This window comes from Oncorhynchus clarkii, chromosome 16 (genome assembly GCF_045791955.1).
Source record: "Oncorhynchus clarkii lewisi isolate Uvic-CL-2024 chromosome 16, UVic_Ocla_1.0, whole genome shotgun sequence".
Lineage (NCBI taxonomy): Eukaryota > Metazoa > Chordata > Actinopteri > Salmoniformes > Salmonidae > Oncorhynchus > Oncorhynchus clarkii.
In genome coordinates this window covers 73714500-73739190 of record NC_092162.1, presented here as the reverse complement: position 1 = coordinate 73739190, position 24691 = coordinate 73714500, and the positions used below count along the sequence as shown (strand labels likewise).

General features: G+C 46.3%; 1 protein-coding gene across 1 annotated transcript in view; it reads right to left on the bottom strand.

Moving 5' to 3' along the window:
* Nucleotides 1–1870: 1870 nt before the first annotated feature.
* The window catches only part of LOC139369010 (IQ motif and SEC7 domain-containing protein 1-like), a 278969-nt gene continuing 256148 nt past the window's right edge, over nucleotides 1871–24691 (bottom strand). Inside the window, exons 15-16 of the mRNA XM_071108577.1 lie at nucleotides 4665–4714; nucleotides 1871–3376 (exon numbers count right to left, since the gene is read on the bottom strand). Coding sequence (XP_070964678.1) covers nucleotides 2072–3376; nucleotides 4665–4714 — 1355 coding nt within the window. The 3' untranslated portion in view covers nucleotides 1871–2071. The remainder of the gene's footprint in view (nucleotides 3377–4664; nucleotides 4715–24691) is intronic.

The window sequence follows — 24691 nt, the reverse complement described above, 5'->3', positions numbered from 1 at the left end:
AAAAAAACTACACATGTGTCACTGTCCCAATACTTTTGGGAGCTCACTGTACCATGAGGTCACACGCACGTACATGCCACACAAAGACACAGAAAACCACTTCCTCTTCAGCAGCACACTCAACTCACTATCTCTCGTTCCTTCTTCTCGCGTCAACTATCAACCTCTATACTGTCCATGAGTCACTGAATGTCTTTACAACTATCAACCTCTATACTGTCCTTGAGTCACTGAATGTTTTTACAACTATCAACCTCTATACTGTCCATGAGTCACTGAATGTCTTTACAACTATCAACCTCTATACTGTCCATGAGTCACGGAATGTCTTTACAACTATCAACCTCTATACTGTCCATGAGTCACGGAATGTCTTTACAACTATCAACCTCTATACTGTCCATGAGTCACTGAAAGTCTTTACAACTATCAACCTCTATACTGTCCATGAGTCACGGAATGTCTTTACAACTATCAACCTCTATACTGTCCATGAGTCACTGAATATCATTTTTTTTGTGTGTGTCTTCCTCTAGTCTCTGAGTCTGGAGAGCGAGTCAGACTTTCAGTGAGTTAGTATCTTCCTCTCTTCCTCTTCAGTGAGTTAGTATCTTCCTCTTCAGTGAGTTAGTATCTTCCTCTCTTCCTCTTCAGTGAGTTAGTATCTTCCTGTTCCTCTTCAGTGAGTTAGTATCTTCCTCTTCCTCTCTACCTCTTCAGTGAGTTAGTATCTTCCTGTTCCTCTTCAGTGAGTTAGTATCTTCCTCTTCAGTGAGTTAGTATCTACCTCTTCAGTGAGTTAGTATCTTCCTCTCTACCTCTTCAGTGAGTTAGCATCTTCCTCTTCAGTGAGTTAGTATCTTCCTCTTCCTCTCTACCTCTTCAGTGAGTTAGTATCTTTCTCTTCCTCTTCAGTGAGTTAGTATCTTCCTCTCTACCTCTTCAGTGTGTTAGTATCTTCCTCTTCAGTGACTTAGTATCTTCCTCTTCAGTGAGTTAGTATCTTCCTCTTCAGTGAGTTAGTATCTTCCTCTTCAGTGAGTTAGTATCTTCCTCTTCAGTAAGTTATTGTCTTCCTCTTCAGTGAGTTAGTATCTTCCTCTTCCTCTCTACCTCTTCAGTGAGTTAGTATCTTTCTCTTCCTCTTCAGTGAGTTAGTATCTTCCTCTCTACCTCTTCAGTGAGTTAGTATCTTCCTCTTCAGTGACTTAGTATCTTCCTCTTCAGTGAGTTAGTATCTTCCTCTTCAGTGAGTTAGTATCTTCCTCTTCAGTGAGTTATTGTCTTCCTCTTCAGTGAGTTAGTATCTTCCTCTTCTGTGAGTTAGTGTCTTCCTCTTCAGTAAGTTAGTGTCTTCCTCTTCAGTGAGTTAGTGTCTTCCTCTTCCTCTTCAGTGAGTTAGTATCTTCCTCTCTACCTCTTCAGTGAGTTAGTATCTTCCTCTTCAGTGAGTTAGTATCTTCCTCTCTTCCTCTTCAGTGAGTTAGTATCTTCCTCTTCAGTGAGTTAGTATCTTCCTCTTCAGTGAGTTAGTATCTACCTCTTCAGTGAGTTAGTATCTTCCTGTTCCTCTTCAGTGAGTTAGCATCTTCCTCTTCAGTGAGTTAGTATCTTCCTCTTCCTCTCTACCTCTTCAGTGAGTTAGTATCTTTCTCTTCCTCTTCAGTGAGTTAGTATCTTCCTCTCTACCTCTTCAGTGAGTTAGTATCTTCCTCTTCAGTGAGTTAGTATCTTCCTCTTCAGTGAGTTAGTATCTTCCTCTTCCTCTCTACCTCTTCAGTGAGTTAGTATCTTTCTCTTCCTCTTCAGTGAGTTAGTATCTTCCTCTCTACCTCTTCAGTGAGTTAGTATCTTCCTCTCTACCTGAATGTGAATCTGTGAGGAAACCGGAGGTGGAAGTAACACAGCCTGAGCAAGTCCCACCTCCTCCTGCCTCTCCCAGAGCGCCGGCGGCCATATTGGATGACCTGGACGTGGCCCCTCTTAAACCTGTAGTTGTCCTGGTCTGACGACCTCAGTCTGACGAGCGGTGCCCCCTGGTGTCTGGGAGGGTTGTTGCGTCTCCTGACACTCACACCACCGTGCTGATGCGGTTGATAGGCTTTGACCTGGAGCTGATGGTGCTGCCCGACCCCGTGCTGCTGTTGCCCCCGCCAGACCCCTGCTGCCCTCCCTGGAGCTGGGGTGGGTGGCTGGGCGGCTGGCTGGGCGGCTGGAGCTGGAGGGTGTAGGGGGAGAGAGGGGTAAGCGGGGTGTGAGGGGAGGAAGGTGGGGGTAAAGGGGAGTGAGGAGGGGGAGGGGGTATGGAGGAGAGCGGGAGGTACTGGGCGTGGCTGTGGGCGTCGGCCTGTGGAACGTGCCGGGCGGAAGGGGTCTGTGGGGGCGGGGCGGCAAAGATGAAGTGAGTCTGGTGCTGAGGGTGTTGGGCGAGATGGGGGCTGAGGGAAAGGCCGGGATGGGGGCTGTGGTTGTGGGAATGAGCAGTAAGATGAGGGACATGGGTGTGGGCGTGAGGGTGGGGCTGCGAGCGCGAGAGAGTAAGAGGGAGCTTGGCGCCTCCTCCTCCTCCTCGACCGTGAGTGGAGTGTGTGTGGTAGAGGGTCGGGGGCCCAGGGGAGTGAGGAGAATGTGGAGAAAGGGGCGGAGGGGGGCAGCCTACCCCCATGTTGGTATAGAACCCCCCCTGACCCTGTACACCATGCTGCTGCAGCTGGGAGGGAGCAGGACCGGGGCCCGGCCGCTTGGGGACCCCAACCAGGGGGCACCTGTGGATGGTATGAGGCCCAGGGGCCCCCTGGGCGGTGGAGGAGGGCTGGCTGGGAGCGGGCCCTGTCTGGGTGTGGTAGCGGTGGTGGTGGTGGTAGTAGGATGGAGGAGGCTGCTGCCCTGCGGTACTGTTGTGGCAGTACTGGGCGTGCAGGGCCTGGATCTTGGAGGGCCCTCCTGGGTCGGAGTTGCTGAGGGCGGAGGGGGAGTGTGGGGGCGGGCCGCCGGTGGTGGGCGGGGGGACAGGTGCAGGGTAGTGTGGCAGCCCAGGTGGGAGGAGAGGGGGGAGAGAGGGGAGAGGACCAGGGGGCTTGGTGTTGGAGCGCTTGCTCCCAAACAGGGAACCCAGGAAGGAGCCTCCACTGCCCCCTCCCCCTCCAGACCCGCTCCCCAGGGCTCCCGTCCCCCCTTGGTCTCCGCTGCTGGGACCCAGTGCCGTCGTCCCAGTAGCGGTATTGTGATTTAGCCCCGGCCCACCCCCCACCCCCGTCCCGGGGCTCAGGATGGGGTGGTGAGGCCGGTAGTCTTGGATGTCATAGCAGCCGGGTGGCATTACACCCCCGGCCATGTGGGGGCGCTGATGAGGCCTGGGACTGTTAATGATGGAGCCCTGACCAGAGAAGGATAGGAAGAGAGAGATGAGAGATGAGGAGAGAAAGAGAGGAGGGGAAGAGAGAGACAGAGGGGAGGAGGGAGAGAGGAGAGAGAGGAGACAGAAGGGAGGAGGGAGAGAGGAGAGAGAAGAAAGAGAGACGGAGGGGAGGAGGGAGAGAGGAGACAGAGGGGAGGAGGGAGAGAGGAGAGAGGGGAGAGAGAGACAGAGGGGAGGAGGGAGAGAGGAGAGAGAGACGGAGGGGAGGAGGGAGAGAGGAGAGAGACGGAGGGGAGGAGGGAGAGTGGAGAGAGAGGAGAGAGAGACAGAGGGGAGGAGGGAGAGAGAGGAGAGAGAGACAGAGGGGAGGAGGGAGAGAGGAGAGAGAGACAGAGGGGAGGAGGGAGAGTGGAGAGAGACAGAGGGGAGGAGGGTCAGTAAAGTGCTGTTTTTGTTTCATCATTATAAGGACAGAACACACACCTCTGACACTGACGACAGATGTTAAATAACACCAATAAAGTTAACAGCTTAAAAATCAAGCCATATCTATGTTACTGCCATCCCATCAGCAACTGGTGAGGCAAACACATGCATGTAAGGCCCTTTCAATCCACCACGATATCAAGCAGTAGTGAATAGTACCATGCAGGGTATTGAAAACATCCAGAAGCATCATGCCATATTGCAGTGGTAGTTTGATTGGGGAGGAAACCACCCCCCCCTGTCCCCTGTCCCTTCTATATCAGACTAGCAGACCAACACTGACCCCCCCGTCCCGTCCCCCGTCCCTTCTATATCAGATTAGCAGACCAACACTGACCCCCCGTCCCCCCCTGTCCCTTCTATATTAGACTAGCAGACCAACACTGACCCCCCCCCCCTTTTCCTGTCCCCTCTATATCAGACTAGCAGACCAACACTGACCTCCCCCCTTCTCCTGTCCCCTCTATATTAGACTAGCAGACCAACACTGACCCCCCCCCCCCCCCCCTTCTCCTGTCCCTGCTATATCAGACTAGCAGGCCAACACTGACCCCCCCCCCTTCTCCTGTCCCTTCTATATCAGACTAGCAGACCAACACTGACCCCCCCCCTCCCAGACTAGCAGACTTACTTCCATTGCGCTGTCCAGGGAGCCATCACTGACCCCCCCCCCCAAGACTAGCAGACTTACTTCCATAGTGCTGTCCAGGAGCCAACACTGACCCCCTTCCCCCAGACTAGCAGACTTACTTCCATAGTTCTGTCCAGGGAGCCAACACTGATTCCCCCCCCCCCCCCCCCCCCAGACTAGCAGACTTACTTCCATAGTGCTGTCCAGGGAGCCAACACTGTTCCGGCGGCCCCGCTTTCCTGCACCAAGGAATAACAAGAGTAATATGTTGTGGTGTCATGTAGACGGCATTGTTGCTGTATCAGTGAACACTAACACAAGATTCTAATGTGGACTATTTCTCTCTAAACTACAGTTCTGCTGTTGGGACAACAGGTGGATAACTACAGTTCTCCTGTAGGACAGCAGGTGGATAACTACAGTTCTCCTGTAGGGACAGCAGGTGGATAACTACAGTTCTCCTGTTGGGACAGCAGGTGGATAACTACAGTTCTCCTGTAGGACAGCAGGTGGATAACTACAGTTCTCCTGTTGGGACAGCAGGTGGATAACTACAGTTCTCCTGTTGGGACAGCAGGTGGATAACTACAGTTCTCCTGTAGGACAGCAGGTGGATAACTACAGTTCTCCTGTTGGGACAACAGGTGGATAACTACAGTTCTCCTGTAGGGACAGCAGGTGGATAACTACAGTTCTCCTGTTGGGACAACAGGTGGATAACTACAGTTCTCCTATAGACACAGCAGGTGGATAACTACAGTTCTCCTGTAGGACAGCAGGTGGATAACTACAGTTCTCCTGTTGGGACAGCAGGTGGATAACTACAGTTCTCCTGTTGGGACAACAGGTGGATAACTACAGTTCTCCTGTAGGGACAGCAGGTGGATAACTACAGTTCTCCTGTAGGACAGCAGGTGGATAACTACAGTTCTCCTGTAGGACAGCAGGTGGATGACTACAGTTCTCCTGTAGGACAGCAGGTGGATAACTACAGTTCTGTTGGGACAGCAGGTGGATAACTACAGTTCTCCTGTAGGACAGCAGGTGGATAACTACAGTTCTCCTGTAGGACAGCAGGTGGATAACTACAGTTCTCCTGTAGGACAGGAGGTGGATAACTACAGTTCTCCTGTAGGACAGCAGGTGGATAACTACAGTTCTCCTGTAGGACAGCAGGTGGATAACTACAGTTCTCCTGTTGGGACAGCAGGTGGATAACTACAGTTCTCCTGTAGGACAGCAGGTGGATAACTACAGTTCTCCTGTTGGGACAGCAGGTGGATAACTACAGTTCTCCTGTAGGACAGCAGGTGGATAACTACAGTTCTCCTGTAGGACAGCAGGTGGATAACTACAGTTCTCCTGTTGGGACAGCAGGTGGATAACTACAGTTCTCCTGTAGGACAGCAGGTGGATAACTACAGTTCTCCTGTAGGACAGCAGGTGGATAACTACAGTTCTCCTGTAGGACAGCAGGTGGATAACTACAGTTCTCCTGTAGGACAGCAGGTGGATAACTACAGTTCTCCTGTTGGGACAGCAGGTGGATAACTACAGTTCTCCTGTAGGACAGCAGGTGGATAACTACAGTTCTCCTGTTGGGACAACAGGTGGATAACTACAGTTCTCCTGTAGGGACAGCAGGTGGATAACTACAGTTCTCCTGTTGGGACAACAGGTGGATAACTACAGTTCTCCTATAGACACAGCAGGTGGATAACTACAGTTCTCCTGTAGGACAGCAGGTGGATAACTACAGTTCTCCTGTTGGGACAGCAGGTGGATAACTACAGTTCTCCTGTTGGGACAACAGGTGGATAACTACAGTTCTCCTGTAGGGACAGCAGGTGGATAACTACAGTTCTCCTGTAGGACAGCAGGTGGATAACTACAGTTCTCCTGTAGGACAGAAGGTGGATAACTACAGTTCTCCTGTAGGACAGCAGGTGGATGACTACAGTTCTCCTGTAGGACAGAAGGTGGATAACTACAGTTCTCCTGTAGGACAGCAGGTGGATAACTACAGTTCTCCTGTTGGGACAGCAGGTGGATAACTACAGTTCTCCTGTAGGACAGCAGGTGGATAACTACAGTTCTCCTGTAGGACAGCAGGTGGATAACTACAGTTCTCCTGTAGGACAGGAGGTGGATAACTACAGTTCTCCTGTAGGACAGCAGGTGGATAACTACAGTTCTCCTGTAGGACAGCAGGTGGATAACTACAGTTCTCCTGTTGGGACAGCAGGTGGATAACTACAGTTCTCCTGTAGGACAGCAGGTGGATAACTACAGTTCTCCTGTTGGGACAGCAGGTGGATAACTACAGTTCTCCTGTAGGGACAGCAGGTGGATAACTACAGTTCTCCTGTAGGACAGCAGGTGGATAACTACAGTTCTCCTGTTGGGACAGCAGGTGGATAACTACAGTTCTCCTGTTGGGACAGCAGGTGGATGACTACAGTTCTCCTGTAGGACAGCAGGTGGATAACTACAGTTCTCCTGTTGGGACAGCAGGTGGATAACTACAGTTCTCCTGTTGGGACAGCAGGTGGATGACTACAGTTCTCCTATAGACACAGCAGGTGGATAACTACAGTTCTCCTGTTGGGACAGCAGGTGGATAACTACAGTTCTCCTGTTGGGACAGCAGGTGGATGACTACAGTTCTCCTATAGACACAGCAGGTGGATAACTACAGTTCTCCTGTTGGGACAGCAGGTGGATAACTACAGTTCTCCTGTTGGGACAGCAGGTGGATAACTACAGTTCTCCTGTAGGACAGCAGGTGGATAACTACAGTTCTCCTGTAGGACAGCAGGTGGATAACTACAGTTCTCCTGTTGGGACAGCAGGTGGATAACTACAGTTCTCCTGTAGGACAGCAGGTGGATAACTACAGTTCTCCTGTAGGACAGCAGGTGGATAACTACAGTTCTCCTGTAGGGACAGCAGGTGGATAACTACAGTTCTCCTGTAGGACAGCAGGTGGATAACTACAGTTCTCCTGTTGGGACAGCAGGTGGATAACTACAGTTCTCCTGTTGGGACAGCAGGTGGATGACTACAGTTCTCCTGTAGGACAGCAGGTGGATAACTACAGTTCTCCTGTTGGGACAGCAGGTGGATAACTACAGTTCTCCTGTTGGGACAGCAGGTGGATGACTACAGTTCTCCTATAGACACAGCAGGTGGATAACTACAGTTCTCCTGTTGGGACAGCAGGTGGATAACTACAGTTCTCCTGTTGGGACAGCAGGTGGATGACTACAGTTCTCCTATAGACACAGCAGGTGGATAACTACAGTTCTCCTGTTGGGACAGCAGGTGGATAACTACAGTTCTCCTATAGACACAGCAGGTGGATACTGATCATCAGACTCATCAACCAGACTAAAACACAGATCATGTCTTGGTGTAAAAGAGACTCATGTTCAACCAGACTGAAACACAGATAATGACATGGTGTTAAAGATGGAGACTCATGATCAACCAGACTAAAACACAGATAATGTCTTGGTGTTAAAGATGGAGACTCATGTTCAACCAGACTAAAACACAGATAATGACTTGGTGTTAAAGATGGAGACTCATGTTCAACCAGACTAAAACACTGATAATGACTTGGTGCAAAAGATGGAGACTCCTGATTAACCAGACTAAAACACTGATAATGACTTGGTGCAAAAGATGGAGACTCATGATCAGTGTAGCTTTTCAATGGGATCTATCCATAGGGGCAGCCTGGGCAACTGGAATACAGTGCCTTGCGAAAGTATTCGGCCCCCTTGAACTTTGCGACCTTTTGCCACATTTCAGGCTTCAAACATAAAGATATAAAACTGTATTTTTTTGTGAAGAATCAACAACAATTGGGACACAATCATGAAGTGGAACAACATTTATTGGATATTTCAAACTTTTTTAACAAATCAAAAACTGAAAAATTGGGCGTGCAAAATTATTCAGCCCCTTTACTTTCAGTGCAGCAAACTCTCTCCAGAAGTTCAGTGAGGATCTCTGAATGATCCAATGTTGACCTAAATGACTAATGATGATAAATACAATCCACCTGTGTGTAATCAAGTCTCCGTATAAATGCACCTGCACTGTGATAGTCTCAGAGGTCCGTCAAAAGCGCAGAGAGCATCATGAAGAACAAGGAACACACCAGGCAGGTCCGAGATACTGTTGTGAAGAAGTTTAAAGCCGGATTTGGATACAAAAAGATTTCCCAAGCTTTAAACATCCCAAGGAGTACTGTGCAAGCGATAATATTGAAATGGAAGGAGTATCAGACCACTGCAAATCTACCAAGACCTGGCCGTCCCTCTAAACTTTCAGCTCATACAAGGAGAAGACTGATCAGAGATGCAGCCAAGAGGCCCATGATCACTCTGGATGAACTGCAGAGATCTACAGCTGAGGTGGGAGACTCTGTCCATAGGACAACAATCAGTCGTATATTGCACAAATCTGGCCTTTATGGAAGAGTGGCAAGAAGAAAGCCATTTCTTAAAGATATCCATAAAAAGTGTAGTTTAAAGTTTGCCACAAGCCACCTGGGAGACACACCAAACATGTGGAAGAAGGTGCTCTGGTCAGATGAAACCAAAATTGAACTTTTTGGCAACAATGCAAAACGTTATGTTTGGCGTAAAAGCAACACAGCTGAACACACCATCCCCACTGTCAAACATGGTGGTGGCAGCATCATGGTTTGGGCCTGCTTTTCTTCAGCAGGGACAGGGAAGATGGTTAAAATTGATGGGAAGATGGATGGAGCCAAATACAGGACCATTCTGGAAGAAAACCTGATGGAGTCTGCAAAAGACCTGAGACTGGGACGGAGATTTGTCTTCCAACAAGACAATAATCCAAAACATAAAGCAAAATCTACAATGGAATGGTTCAAAAATAAACATATCCAGGTGTTAGAATGGCCAAGTCAAAGTCCAGACCTGAATCCAATCGAGAATCTGTGGAAAGAACTGAAAACTGCTGTTCACAAATGCTCTCCATCCAACCTCACTGAGCTCGAGCTGTTTTGCAAGGAGGAATGGGAAAAAAATTCAGTCTCTCGATGTGCAAAACTGATAGAGACATACCCCAAGCGACTTACAGCTGTAATCGCAGCAAAAGGTGGCGCTACAAAGTATTAACTTAAGGGGGCTGAATAATTTTGCACGCCCAATTTTTCAGTTTTTGATTTGTTAAAAAAGTTTGAAATATCCAATATATGTCGTTCCACTTCATGATTGTGTCCCACTTGTTGTTGATTCTTCACAAAAAAATACAGTTTTATATCTTTATGTTTGAAGCCTGAAATGTGGCAAAAGGTCGCAAAGTTCAAGGGGGCTAATTTACTTTCGCAAGGCACTGTATCTGACCTTTTTCAACAGTCTGACTGTCAACATCTGTACGAAAACCAAATTAACAGAGACATAGATACTACCACCAGATATATACCCTGATATTATGTAGCCATGAGGAGACAGACCACCAGATATACCCTGGTATTATGTAGTCATGAGGAGACAGACCACCATATATACCCTGGTATTATGTAGCTGAGGAGACAGACCACCAGATATACCCTGGTATTATGTAACCATGAGGAGACAGACCACCAGATATACCCTGGTATTATGGAGACAGACCACCAGATATACCCTGGTATTATGTAGTCAGGAGACAGACCACCAGATATACCCTGGCATTATGTAGCTGAGGAGACAGACCACCAGATATACCCTGGTATTATGTAGCCATGAGGAGACAGACCACCAGATATACCCTGGTATTATGTAGTCATGAGGAGACAGACCACCAGATATACCCTGGTATTATGTAGCTGAGGAGACAGACCACCAGATATACCCTGGTACTATGTAGCCATGAGGAGACAGACCACCAGATATACCCTGGTATTCTGTAGTCATGAAGAGACAGACCACCAGATATACCCTGGTATTATGTAGCTGAGGAAACAGACCACCAGATATACCCTGGTATTATGTAGCTGAGGAGACAGACCACCAGATATACCCTGGTATTATGTAGACAGACCACGAGATATACCCTGGTATTATGGAGACAGACCACCAGATATACCCTGGTATTATGTAGACAGACCACCAGATATACCCTGGTATTATGTAGTCATGAGGAGACAGACCACCAGATATACCCTGGCATTATGTAGCTGAGGAGACAGACCACCAGATATACCCTGGTATTATGTAGCTGAGGAGACAGACCACCAGATATACCCTGGTATTATGTAGACAGACCACCAGATATACCCTGGTATTATGGAGACAGACCACCAGATATACCCTGGTATTATGGAGACAGACCACCAGATATACCCTGGTATTATGTAGTCATGAGGAGACAGACCACCAGATATACCCTGGTATTATGTAGTCATGAGGAGACAGACCACCAGATATACCCTGGTATTATGTAGTCATGAGGAGACAGACTACCAGATATACCCTGGTATTATGTAGTCATGAGGAGACAGACCACCAGATATACCCTGGTATTATGTAGTCATGAGGAGACAGACCACCAGATATACCCTGGTATTATGTAGCCATGAGGAGACAGACCACCAGATATACCCTGGTATTATGTAGCTGAGGAGACAGATCACCAGATATACCCTGGTATTATGTAGTCATGAGGAGACAGACCACCACATATACCCTGGTATTATGTAGCATAGGAGACAGACCACCAGATATACTCTGGTATTATGTAGCTGAGGAGACAGACCACCAGATATACCCTGGTATTATGTAGTCATGAGGAGACAGACCACCAGATATACCCTGGTATTATGTAGCTGAGGAGACAGACCACCAGATATACCCTGGTATTATGTAGTCATGAGGAGACAGACCACCAGATATACCCTGGTATTATGTAGTCATGAGGAGATAGACCACCAGATATACCCTGGTATTATGGAGACAGACCACCAGATATACCCTGGTATTATGGAGACAGACCACCAGATATACCCTGGTATTATGTAGTCATGAGGAGACAGACCACCAGATATACCCTGGTATTATGTAGTCATGAGGAGACAGACCACCAGATATACCCTGGTGTTATGTAGCTGAAGAGACAGACCACCAGATATACCCTGGTATTATGTAGTCATGAGGAGACAGACCACCAGATATACCCTGGTATTATGTAGTCATGAGGAGACAGACCACCACATATACCCTGGTATTATGTAGTCATGAGGAGACAGAACACCAGATATACCCTGGTATTATGTAGTCATGAGGGGACAGACCACCAGATATACCCTGGTATTATGCAGTCATGAGGAGACAGACCACCAGATAAACCCTGGTATTATGTAGCCATGAGGAGACAGACCACCAGATATACCCTGGTATTATGTAGCTGAGGAGACAGACCACCAGATATACCCTGGTATTATGTAGTCATGAGGAGACAGATCACCAGATATACCCTGGTATTATGTAGTCATGAGGAGACAGACCACCAGATATACCCTGGTATTATGTAGTCATGAGGAGACAGACCACCAGATATACCCTGGTGTTATGTAGCTGAAGAGACAGACCACCAGATATACCCTGGTATTATGTAGTCATGAGGAGACAGACCACCACATATACCCTGGTATTATGTAGTCATGAGGAGACAGAACACCAGATATACCCTGGTATTATGTAGCCATGAGGGGACAGACCACCAGATATACCCTGGTATTATGTAGTCATGAGGGGCCAGACCACCAGATATACCCTGGTATTATGCAGTCATGAGGAGACAGACCACCAGATAAACCCTGGTATTATGTAGCCATGAGGAGACAGACCACCAGATATACCCTGGTATTATGTAGCTGAGGAGACAGACCACCAGATATACCCTGGTATTATGTAGTCATGAGGAGACAGACCACCAGATATACCCTGGTATTATGTAGTCATGAGGAGACAGACCACCACATATACCCTGGTATTATGTAGTCATGAGGAGACAGAACACCAGATATACCCTGGTATTATGTAGCCATGAGGGGACAGACCACCAGATATACCCTGGTATTATGTAGTCATGAGGAGACAGACCACCAGATATACCCTGGTATTATGTAGTCATGAGGAGACAGACCACCAGATATACCCTGGTATTATGTAGTCATGAGGAGACAGACCACCAGATATACCCTGGTATTATGTAGTCATGAGGAGACATACCACCAGATATACCCTGGTATTATGTAGTCATGAGGAGACAGACCACCACATATACCCTGGTATTATGTAGTCATGAGGAGACAGACCACCAGATATACCCTGGTATTATGTAGTCATGAGGAGATAGACCACCAGATATACCCTGGTATTATGTAGTCATGAGGAGACAGACCACCAGATATACCCTGGTATTATGTAGTCATGAGGAGACAGACCACCAGATATACCCTGGTATTATGTAGTCATGAGGAGATAGACCACCAGATATACCCTGGTATTATGTAGTCATGAGGAGACAGATCACCAGATATACCCTGGTATTATGTAGTCATGAGGAGACAGACCACCAGATATACCCTGGTATTATGTAGTCATGAGGAGACAGACCACCAGATATACCCTGGTGTTATGTAGCTGAAGAGACAGACCACCAGATATACCCTGGTATTATGTAGTCATGAGGAGACAGACCACCAGATATACCCTGGTATTATGTAGTCATGAGGAGACAGACCACCACATATACCCTGGTATTATGTAGTCATGAGGAGACAGAACACCAGATATACCCTGGTATTATGTAGCCATGAGGGGACAGACCACCAGATATACCCTGGTATTATGTAGTCATGAGGGGACAGACCACCTGATATACCCTGGTATTATGCAGTCATGAGGAGACAGACCACCAGATAAACCCTGGTATTATGTAGCCATGAGGAGACAGACCACCAGATATACCCTGGTATTATGTAGCTGAGGAGACAGACCACCAGATATACCCTGGTATTATGTAGTCATGAGGAGACAGACCACCAGATATACCCTGGTATTATGTAGTCATGAGGAGACAGACCACCACATATACCCTGGTATTATGTAGTCATGAGGAGACAGAACACCAGATATACCCTGGTATTATGTAGCCATGAGGGGACAGACCACCAGATATACCCTGGTATTATGTAGTCATGAGGAGACAGACCACCAGATATACCCTGGTATTATGTAGTCATGAGGAGACAGACCACCAGATATACCCTGGTATTATGTAGTCATGAGGAGACAGACCACCAGATATACCCTGGTATTATGTAGTCATGAGGAGACATACCACCAGATATACCCTGGTATTATGTAGTCATGAGGAGACAGACCACCACATATACCCTGGTATTATGTAGTCATGAGGAGACAGACTACCAGATATACCCTGGTATTATGTAGTCATGAGGAGACAGACCACCAGATATACCCTGGTATTATGTAGTTATGAGGAGATAGACCACCAGATATACCCTGGTATTATGTAGCTGAGGAGACAGACCACCAGATATACCCTGGTATTATGTAGTCATGAGGAGACAGACCACCAGATATACCCTGGTATTATGTAGTCATGAGGAGACAGACCACCAGATATACCCTGGTATTATGTAGTCATGAGGAGATAGACCACCAGATATACCTTGGTATTATGTAGTCATGAGGAGACAGACCACCAGATATACCCTGGTATTATGTAGCTATGAGGAGATATACCACCAGATATACCCTGGTATTATGTAGTCATGAGGAGACAGACCACCACATATACCCTGGTATTATGTAGCTGAGGAGACAGACCACCAGATATACCCTGGTATTATGTAGTCATGAGGAGACAGACCACCATATATACCCTGGTATTATGTAGCCATGAGGAGACAGACCACCAGATATACCCTGGTATTATGTAGTCATGAGGAGACAGACCACCAGATATACCCTGGTATTATGTAGCTGAGGAGACAGACCACCAGATATACCCTGGTATTATGTAGTCATGAGGAGACAGACCACCAGATATACCCTGGTATTATGTAGTCATGAGGAGACAGACCACCAGATATACCCTGGTATTATGTAGTCATGAGGAGACAGACTACCAGATATACCCTGGTATTATGTAGTCATGAGGAGACAGACCACCAGATATACCCTGGTATTATGTATTCATGAGGAGACAGACCACCAGATATACCCTGGTATTATGTAGTCATGAGGAGATAGACCACCAGATATACCCTGGTATTATGTAGTCATGAGGAGACAGATCACCAGATATACCCTGGTATTATGTAGTCATGAGGAGACAGACCACCAGATATACCCTGGTATTATGTAGTCATGAGGAGACAGACCACCAGATATACCCTGGTGTTATGTAGCTGAAGAGACAGACCACCAGATATACCCTGGTATTATGTAGTCATGAGGAGACAGACCACCAGATATACCCTGGTATTATGTAGTCATGAGGAGACAGACCACCACATATACCCTGGTATTATGTAGTCATGAGGAGACAGAACACCAGATATACCCTGGTATTATGTAGCCATGAGGGGACAGACCACCAGATATACCCTGGTATTATGTAGTCATGAGGGGACAGACCACCAGATATACCCTGGTATTATGCAGTCATGAGGAGACAGACCACCAGATAAACCCTGGTATTATGTAGCCATGAGGAGACAGACCACCAGATATACCCTGGTATTATGTAGCTGAGGAGACAGACCACCAGATATACCCTGGTATTATGTAGTCATGAGGAGACAGATCACCAGATATACCCTGGTATTATGTAGTCATGAGGAGACAGACCACCAGATATACCCTGGTATTATGTAGTCATGAGGAGACAGACCACCAGATATACCCTGGTGTTATGTAGCTGAAGAGACAGACCACCAGATATACCCTGGTATTATGTAGTCATGAGGAGACAGACCACCACATATACCCTGGTATTATGTAGTCATGAGGAGACAGAACACCAGATATACCCTGGTATTATGTAGCCATGAGGGGACAGACCACCAGATATACCCTGGTATTATGTAGTCATGAGGGGACAGACCACCAGATATACCCTGGTATTATGCAGTCATGAGGAGACAGACCACCAGATAAACCCTGGTATTATGTAGTCATGAGGAGACAGATCACCAGATATACCCTGGTATTATGTAGTCATGAGGAGACAGACCACCAGATATACCCTGGTATTATGTAGTCATGAGGAGACAGACCACCAGATATACCCTGGTGTTATGTAGCTGAAGAGACAGACCACCAGATATACCCTGGTATTATGTAGTCATGAGGAGACAGACCACCAGATATACCCTGGTATTATGTAGTCATGAGGAGACAGACCACCACATATACCCTGGTATTATGTAGTCATGAGGAGACAGAACACCAGATATACCCTGGTATTATGTAGCCATGAGGGGACAGACCACCAGATATACCCTGGTATTATGTAGTCATGAGGGGACAGACCACCAGATATACCCTGGTATTATGCAGTCATGAGGAGACAGACCACCAGATAAACCCTGGTATTATGTAGCCATGAGGAGACAGACCACCAGATATACCCTGGTATTATGTAGCTGAGGAGACAGACCACCAGATATACCCTGGTATTATGTAGTCATGAGGAGACAGACCACCAGATATACCCTGGTATTATGTAGTCATGAGGAGACAGACCACCACATATACCCTGGTATTATGTAGTCATGAGGAGACAGAACACCAGATATACCCTGGTATTATGTAGTCATGAGGAGACAGACCACCACATATACCCTGGTATTATGTAGTCATGAGGAGACAGAACACCAGATATACCCTGGTATTATGTAGCCATGAGGGGACAGACCACCAGATATACCCTGGTATTATGTAGTCATGAGGGGACAGACCACCAGATATACCCTGGTATTATGCAGTCATGAGGAGACAGACCACCAGATAAACCCTGGTATTATGTAGTCATGAGGAGACAGATCACCAGATATACCCTGGTATTATGTAGTCATGAGGAGATAGACCACCAGATATACCCTGGTATTATGTAGTCATGAGGAGACAGACCACCAGATATACCCTGGTGTTATGTAGCTGAAGAGACAGACCACCAGATATACCCTGGTATTATGTAGTCATGAGGAGACAGACCACCAGATATACCCTGGTATTATGTAGTCATGAGGAGACAGACCACCACATATACCCTGGTATTATGTAGTCATGAGGAGACAGAACACCAGATATACCCTGGTATTATGTAGCCATGAGGGGACAGACCACCAGATATACCCTGGTATTATGTAGTCATGAGGGGACAGACCACCAGATATACCCTGGTATTATGCAGTCATGAGGAGACAGACCACCAGATAAACCCTGGTATTATGTAGCCATGAGGAGACAGACCACCAGATATACCCTGGTATTATGTAGCTGAGGAGACAGACCACCAGATATACCCTGGTATTATGTAGTCATGAGGAGACAGACCACCAGATATACCCTGGTATTATGTAGTCATGAGGAGACAGACCACCACATATACCCTGGTATTATGTAGTCATGAGGAGACAGAACACCAGATATACCCTGGTATTATGTAGCCATGAGGGGACAGACCACCAGATATACCCTGGTATTATGTAGTCATGAGGAGACAGACCACCAGATATACCCTGGTATTATGTAGTCATGAGGAGACAGACCACCAGATATACCCTGGTATTATGTAGTCATGAGGAGACAGACCACCAGATATACCCTGGTGTTATGTAGCTGAAGAGACAGACCACCAGATATACCCTGGTATTATGTAGTCATGAGGAGATAGACCACCAGATATACCCTGGTATTATGTAGTCATGAGGAGACAGATCACCAGATATACCCTGGTATTATGTAGTCATGAGGAGACAGATCACCAGATATACCCTGGTATTATGTAGTCATGAGGAGACAGACCACCAGATATACCCTGGTATTATGTAGTCATGAGGAGACAGACCACCAGATATACCCTGGTATTATGTAGTCATGAGGAGATAGACCACCAGATATACCCTGGTATTATGTAGTCATGAGGAGACAGATCACCAGATATACCCTGGTATTATGTAGTCATGAGGAGACAGACCACCAGATATACCCTGGTATTATGTAGTCATGAGGAGACAGACCACCAGATATACCCTGGTGTTATGTAGCTGAAGAGACAGACCACCAGATATACCCTGGTATTATGTAGTCATGAGGAGACAGACCACCAGATATACCCTGGTATTATGTAGTCATGAGGAGACAGACCACCACATATACCCTGGTATTATGTAGTCATGAGGAGACAGAACACCAGATATACCCTGGTATTATGTAGCCATGAGGGGACAGACCACCAGATATACCCTGGTATTATGTAGTCATGAGGGGACAGACCACCAGATATACCCTGGTATTATGCAGTCATGAGGAGACAGACCACCAGATAAACCCTGGTATTATGTAGCCATGAGGAGACAGACCACCAGATATACCCTGGTATTATGTAGCTGAGGAGACAGACCACCAGATATACCCTGGTATTATGTAGTCATGAGGAGACAGACCACCAGATATACCCTGGTATTATGTAGTCATGAGGAGACAGACCACCACATATACCCTGGTATTATGTAGTCATGAGGAGACAGACCACCAGATATACCCTGGTATTATGTAGTCATGAGGAGACATACCACCAGATATACCCTGGTATTATGTAGTCATGAGGAGACAGACCACCACATATACCCTGGTATTATGTAGTCATGAGGAGACAGACTACCAGATATACCCTGGTATTATGTAGTCATGAGGAGACAGACCACCAGATATACCCTGGTATTATGTAGTTATGAGGAGATAGACCACCAGATATACCCTGGTATTATGTAGCTGAGGAGACAGACCACCAGATATACCCTGGTATTATGTAGTCATGAGGAGACAGACCACCAGATATACCCTGGTATTATGTAGTCATGAGGAGACAGACCACCAGATATACCCTGGTATTATGTAGTCATGAGGAGATAGACCACCAGATATACCTTGGTATTATGTAGTCATGAGGAGACAGACCACCAGATATACCCTGGTATTATGTAGCTATGAGGAGATATACCACCAGATATACCCTGGTATTATGTAGTCATGAGGAGACAGACCACCACATATACCCTGGTATTATGTAGCTGAGGAGACAGACCACCAGATATACCCTGGTATTATGTAGTCATGAGGAGACAGACCACCATATATACCCTGGTATTATGTAGCCATGAGGAGACAGACCACCAGATATACCCTGGTATTATGTAGTCATGAGGAGACAGACCACCAGATATACCCTGGTATTATGTAGCTGAGGAGACAGACCACCAGATATACCCTGGTATTATGTAGTCATGAGGAGACAGACCACCAGATATACCCTGGTATTATGTAGTCATGAGGAGACAGACCACCAGATATACCCTGGTATTATGTAGTCATGAGGAGACAGACTACCAGATATACCCTGGTATTATGTAGTCATGAGGAGACAGACCACCAGATATACCCTGGTATTATGTATTCATGAGGAGACAGACCACCAGATATACCCTGGTATTATGTAGCCATGAGGAGACAGACCACCAGATATACCCTGGTATTATGTAGCTGAGGAGACAGATCACCAGATATACCCTGGTATTATGTAGTCATGAGGAGACAGACCACCAGATATACCCTGGTATAATGTAGTCATGAGGAGACAGACCACCACATATACCCTGGTATTATGTAGTCATGAGGAGACAGACCACCAGATATACCCTGGTATTATGTAGCCATGAGGAGACAGACCACCAGATATACCCTGGTATTATGCAGTCATGAGGAGACAGACCACCAGATAAACCCTGGTATTATGTAGCCATGAGGAGACAGACCACCAGATATACCCTGGTATTATGTAGCTGAGGAGACAGACCACCAGATATACCCTGGTATTATGTAGTCATGAGGAGACAGACCACCAGATATACCCTGGTATTATGTAGTCATGAGGAGACAGACCACCACATATACCCTGGTATTATGTAGTCATGAGGAGACAGAACACCAGATATACCCTGGTATTATGTAGCCATGAGGGGACAGACCACCAGATATACCCTGGTATTATGTAGTCATGAGGAGACAGACCACCAGATATACCCTGGTATTATGTAGTCATGAGGAGACAGACCACCAGATATACCCTGGTATTATGTAGTCATGAGGAGACAGACCACCAGATATACCCTGGTATTATGTAGTCATGAGGAGACATACCACCAGATATACCCTGGTATTATGTAGTCATGAGGAGACAGACCACCACATATACCCTGGTATTATGTAGTCATGAGGAGACAGACTACCAGATATACCCTGGTATTATGTAGTCATGAGGAGACAGACCACCAGATATACCCTGGTATTATGTAGTTATGAGGAGATAGACCACCAGATATACCCTGGTATTATGTAGCTGAGGAGACAGACCACCAGATATACCCTGGTATTATGTAGTCATGAGGAGACAGACCACCAGATATACCCTGGTATTATGTAGTCATGAGGAGACAGACCACCAGATATACCCTGGTATTATGTAGTCATGAGGAGATAGACCACCAGATATACCTTGGTATTATGTAGTCATGAGGAGACAGACCACCAGATATACCCTGGTATTATGTAGCTATGAGGAGATATACCACCAGATATACCCTGGTATTATGTAGTCATGAGGAGACAGACCACCACATATACCCTGGTATTATGTAGCTGAGGAGACAGACCACCAGATATACCCTGGTATTATGTAGTCATGAGGAGACAGACCACCATATATACCCTGGTATTATGTAGCCATGAGGAGACAGACCACCAGATATACCCTGGTATTATGTAGTCATGAGGAGACAGACCACCAGATATACCCTGGTATTATGTAGCTGAGGAGACAGACCACCAGATATACCCTGGTATTATGTAGTCATGAGGAGACAGACCACCAGATATACCCTGGTATTATGTAGTCATGAGGAGACAGACCACCAGATATACCCTGGTATTATGTAGTCATGAGGAGACAGACTACCAGATATACCCTGGTATTATGTAGTCATGAGGAGACAGACCACCAGATATACCCTGGTATTATGTATTCATGAGGAGACAGACCACCAGATATACCCTGGTATTATGTAGCCATGAGGAGACAGACCACCAGATATACCCTGGTATTATGTAGCTGAGGAGACAGATCACCAGATATACCCTGGTATTATGTAGTCATGAGGAGACAGACCACCAGATATACCCTGGTATAATGTAGGCATGAGGAGACAGACCACCACATATACCCTGGTATTATGTAGTCATGAGGAGACAGACCACCAGATATACCCTGGTATTATGTAGCCATGAGGAGACAGACCACCAGATATACCCTGGTATTATGTAGCTATGAGGAGACAGACCACCAGATATACCCTGGTATTATGTAGCTATGAGGAGACAGACCACCAGATATACCCTGGTATTATGTAGCTATGAGGAGACAGACCACCAGATATACCCTGTTATTATGTAGTCATGAGGAGACAGACCACCAGATATACCCTGGCATTATGTCGTCATAAGGAGACAGAACACCAGATATACCCTGGTATTATGTAGCCATGAGGAGACAGACCACCAGATATACCCTGGTATTATGTAGTCATGAGGAGACAGACCACCAGATATACCCTGGTATTATGTAGTCATGAGGAGACAGACCACCAGATATACCCTGGTATTATGTAGCTATGAGGAGATAGACCACCAAATATACCCTGGTATTATGTAGCTGAGGAGACAGACCACCAGATATACCCTGGTATTATGTAGTCATGAGGAGACAGACCACCAGATATACCCAGGTATTATGTAGTCATGATGAGACAGACCACCATATATACCCTGGTATTATGTAGTCATGAGGAGATAGACCACCAGATATACCCTGGTATTATGTAGTCATGAGGAGACAGACCACCAGATATACCCTGGTATTATGTAGTCATGAGGAGACAGACCACCAGATATACCCTTGTATTATGTAGTCATGAGGAGATAGACCACCAGATATACCCTGGTATTATGTAGCTGAGGAGACAGACCACCAGATATACCCTGGTATTATGTAGTCATGAGGAGACAGACCACCAGATATACCCAGGTATTATGTAGTCATGAGGAGACAAACCACCAGATATACCCTGGTATTATGTAGTCATGAGGAGATAGACCACCAGATATACCCTGGTATTATGTAGTCATGAGGAGACAGACCACCAGATATACCCTGGTATTATGTAGTCATGAGGAGACAGACCACCACATATACCCTGGTATTATGTAGTCATGAGGAGACAGACCACCAGATATACCCTGGTATTATGTAGTCATGAGGAGATAGACCACCAGATATACCCTGGTATTATGTAGCTGAGGAGACAGACCACCAGATATACCCTGGTATTATGTAGTCATGAGGAGACAGACCACCAGATATACCCTGGTATTATGTAGTCATGAGGAGACAGACCACCAGATATACCCTGGTATTATGTAGTCATGAGGAGACAGACCACCACATATACCCTGGTATTATGTAGCTGAGGAAACAGACCACCAGATATACCCTGGTATTATGTAGTCATGAGGAGACAGACCACCAGATATACCCTGGTATTATGTAGTCATGAGGAGATAGACCACCAGATATACCCTGGTATTATGTAGTCATGAGGAGACAGACCACCAGATATACCCTGGTATTATGTAGTCATGAGGAGACAGACCACCAGATATACCCTGGTATTATGTAGTCATGAGGAGATAGACCACCAGATATACCCTGGTATTATGTAGTCATGAGGAGACAGATCACCAGATATACCCTGGTATTATGTAGTCATGAGGAGACAGACCACCAGATATACCCTGGTATTATGTAGTCATGAGGAGACAGACCACCAGATATACCCTGGTGTTATGTAGCTGAGGAGACAGACCACCAGATATACCCTGGTATTATGTAGTCATGAGGAGACAGACCACCACATATACCCTGGTATTATGTAGTCATGAGGAGACAGAACACCAGATATACCCTGGTATTATGTAGCCATGAGGGGACAGACCACCAGATATACCCTGGTATTATGTAGTCATGAGGGGACAGACCACCAGATATACCCTGGTATTATGTAGTCATGAGGAGACAGACCACCAGATAAACCCTGGTATTATGTAGCCATGAGGAGACAGACCACCAGATATACCCTGGTATTATGTAGCTGAGGAGACAGAACACCAGATATACCCTGGTATTATGTAGTCATGAGGAGACAGACCACCAGATATACCCTGGTATTATGTAGTCATGAGGAGACAGACCACCACATATACCCTGGTATTATGTAGTCATGAGGAGACAGAACACCAGATATACCCTGGTATTATGTAGCCATGAGGGGACAGACCACCAGATATACCCTGGTATTATGTAGTCATGAGGAGACAGACCACCAGATATACCCTGGTATTATGTAGTCATGAGGAGACAGACCACCAGATATACCCTGGTATTATGTAGTCATGAGGAGACAGACCACCAGATATACCCTGGTATTATGTAGTTATGAGGAGATAGACCACCAGATATACCCTGGTATTATGTAGCTGAGGAGACAGACCACCAGATATACCCTGGTATTATGTAGTCATGAGGAGACAGACCACCAGATATACCCTGGTATTATGTAGTCATGAGGAGACAGACCACCAGATATACCCTGGTATTATGTAGTCATGAGGAGATAGACCACCAGATATACCTTGGTATTATGTAGTCATGAGGAGACAGACCACCAGATATACCCTGGTATTATGTAGCTATGAGGAGATATACCACCAGATATACCCTGGTATTATGTAGTCATGAGGAGACAGACCACCACATATACCCTGGTATTATGTAGCTGAGGAGACAGACCACCAGATATACCCTGGTATTATGTAGTCATGAGGAGACAGACCACCATATATACCCTGGTATTATGTAGCCATGAGGAGACAGACCACCAGATATACCCTGGTATTATGTAGTCATGAGGAGACAGACCACCAGATATACCCTGGTATTATGTAGCTGAGGAGACAGACCACCAGATATACCCTGGTATTATGTAGTCATGAGGAGACAGACCACCAGATATACCCTGGTATTATGTAGTCATGAGGAGACAGACCACCAGATATACCCTGGTATTATGTAGTCATGAGGAAACAGACTACCAGATATACCCTGGTATTATGTAGTCATGAGGAGACAGACCACCAGATATACCCTGGTATTATGTATTCATGAGGAGACAGACCACCAGATATACCCTGGTATTATGTAGCCATGAGGAGACAGACCACCAGATATACCCTGGTATTATGTAGCTGAGGAGACAGATCACCAGATATACCCTGGTATTATGTAGTCATGAGGAGACAGACCACCAGATATACCCTGGTATAATGTAGTCATGAGGAGACAGACCACCACATATACCCTGGTATTATGTAGTCATGAGGAGACAGACCACCAGATATACCCTGGTATTATGTAGCCATGAGGAGACAGACCACCAGATATACCCTGGTATTATGCAGTCATGAGGAGACAGACCACCAGATAAACCCTGGTATTATGTAGCCATGAGGAGACAGACCACCAGATATACCCTGGTATTATGTAGCTGAGGAGACAGACCACCAGATATACCCTGGTATTATGTAGTCATGAGGAGACAGACCACCAGATATACCCTGGTATTATGTAGTCATGAGGAGACAGACCACCACATATACCCTGGTATTATGTAGTCATGAGGAGACAGAACACCAGATATACCCTGGTATTATGTAGCCATGAGGGGACAGACCACCAGATATACCCTGGTATTATGTAGTCATGAG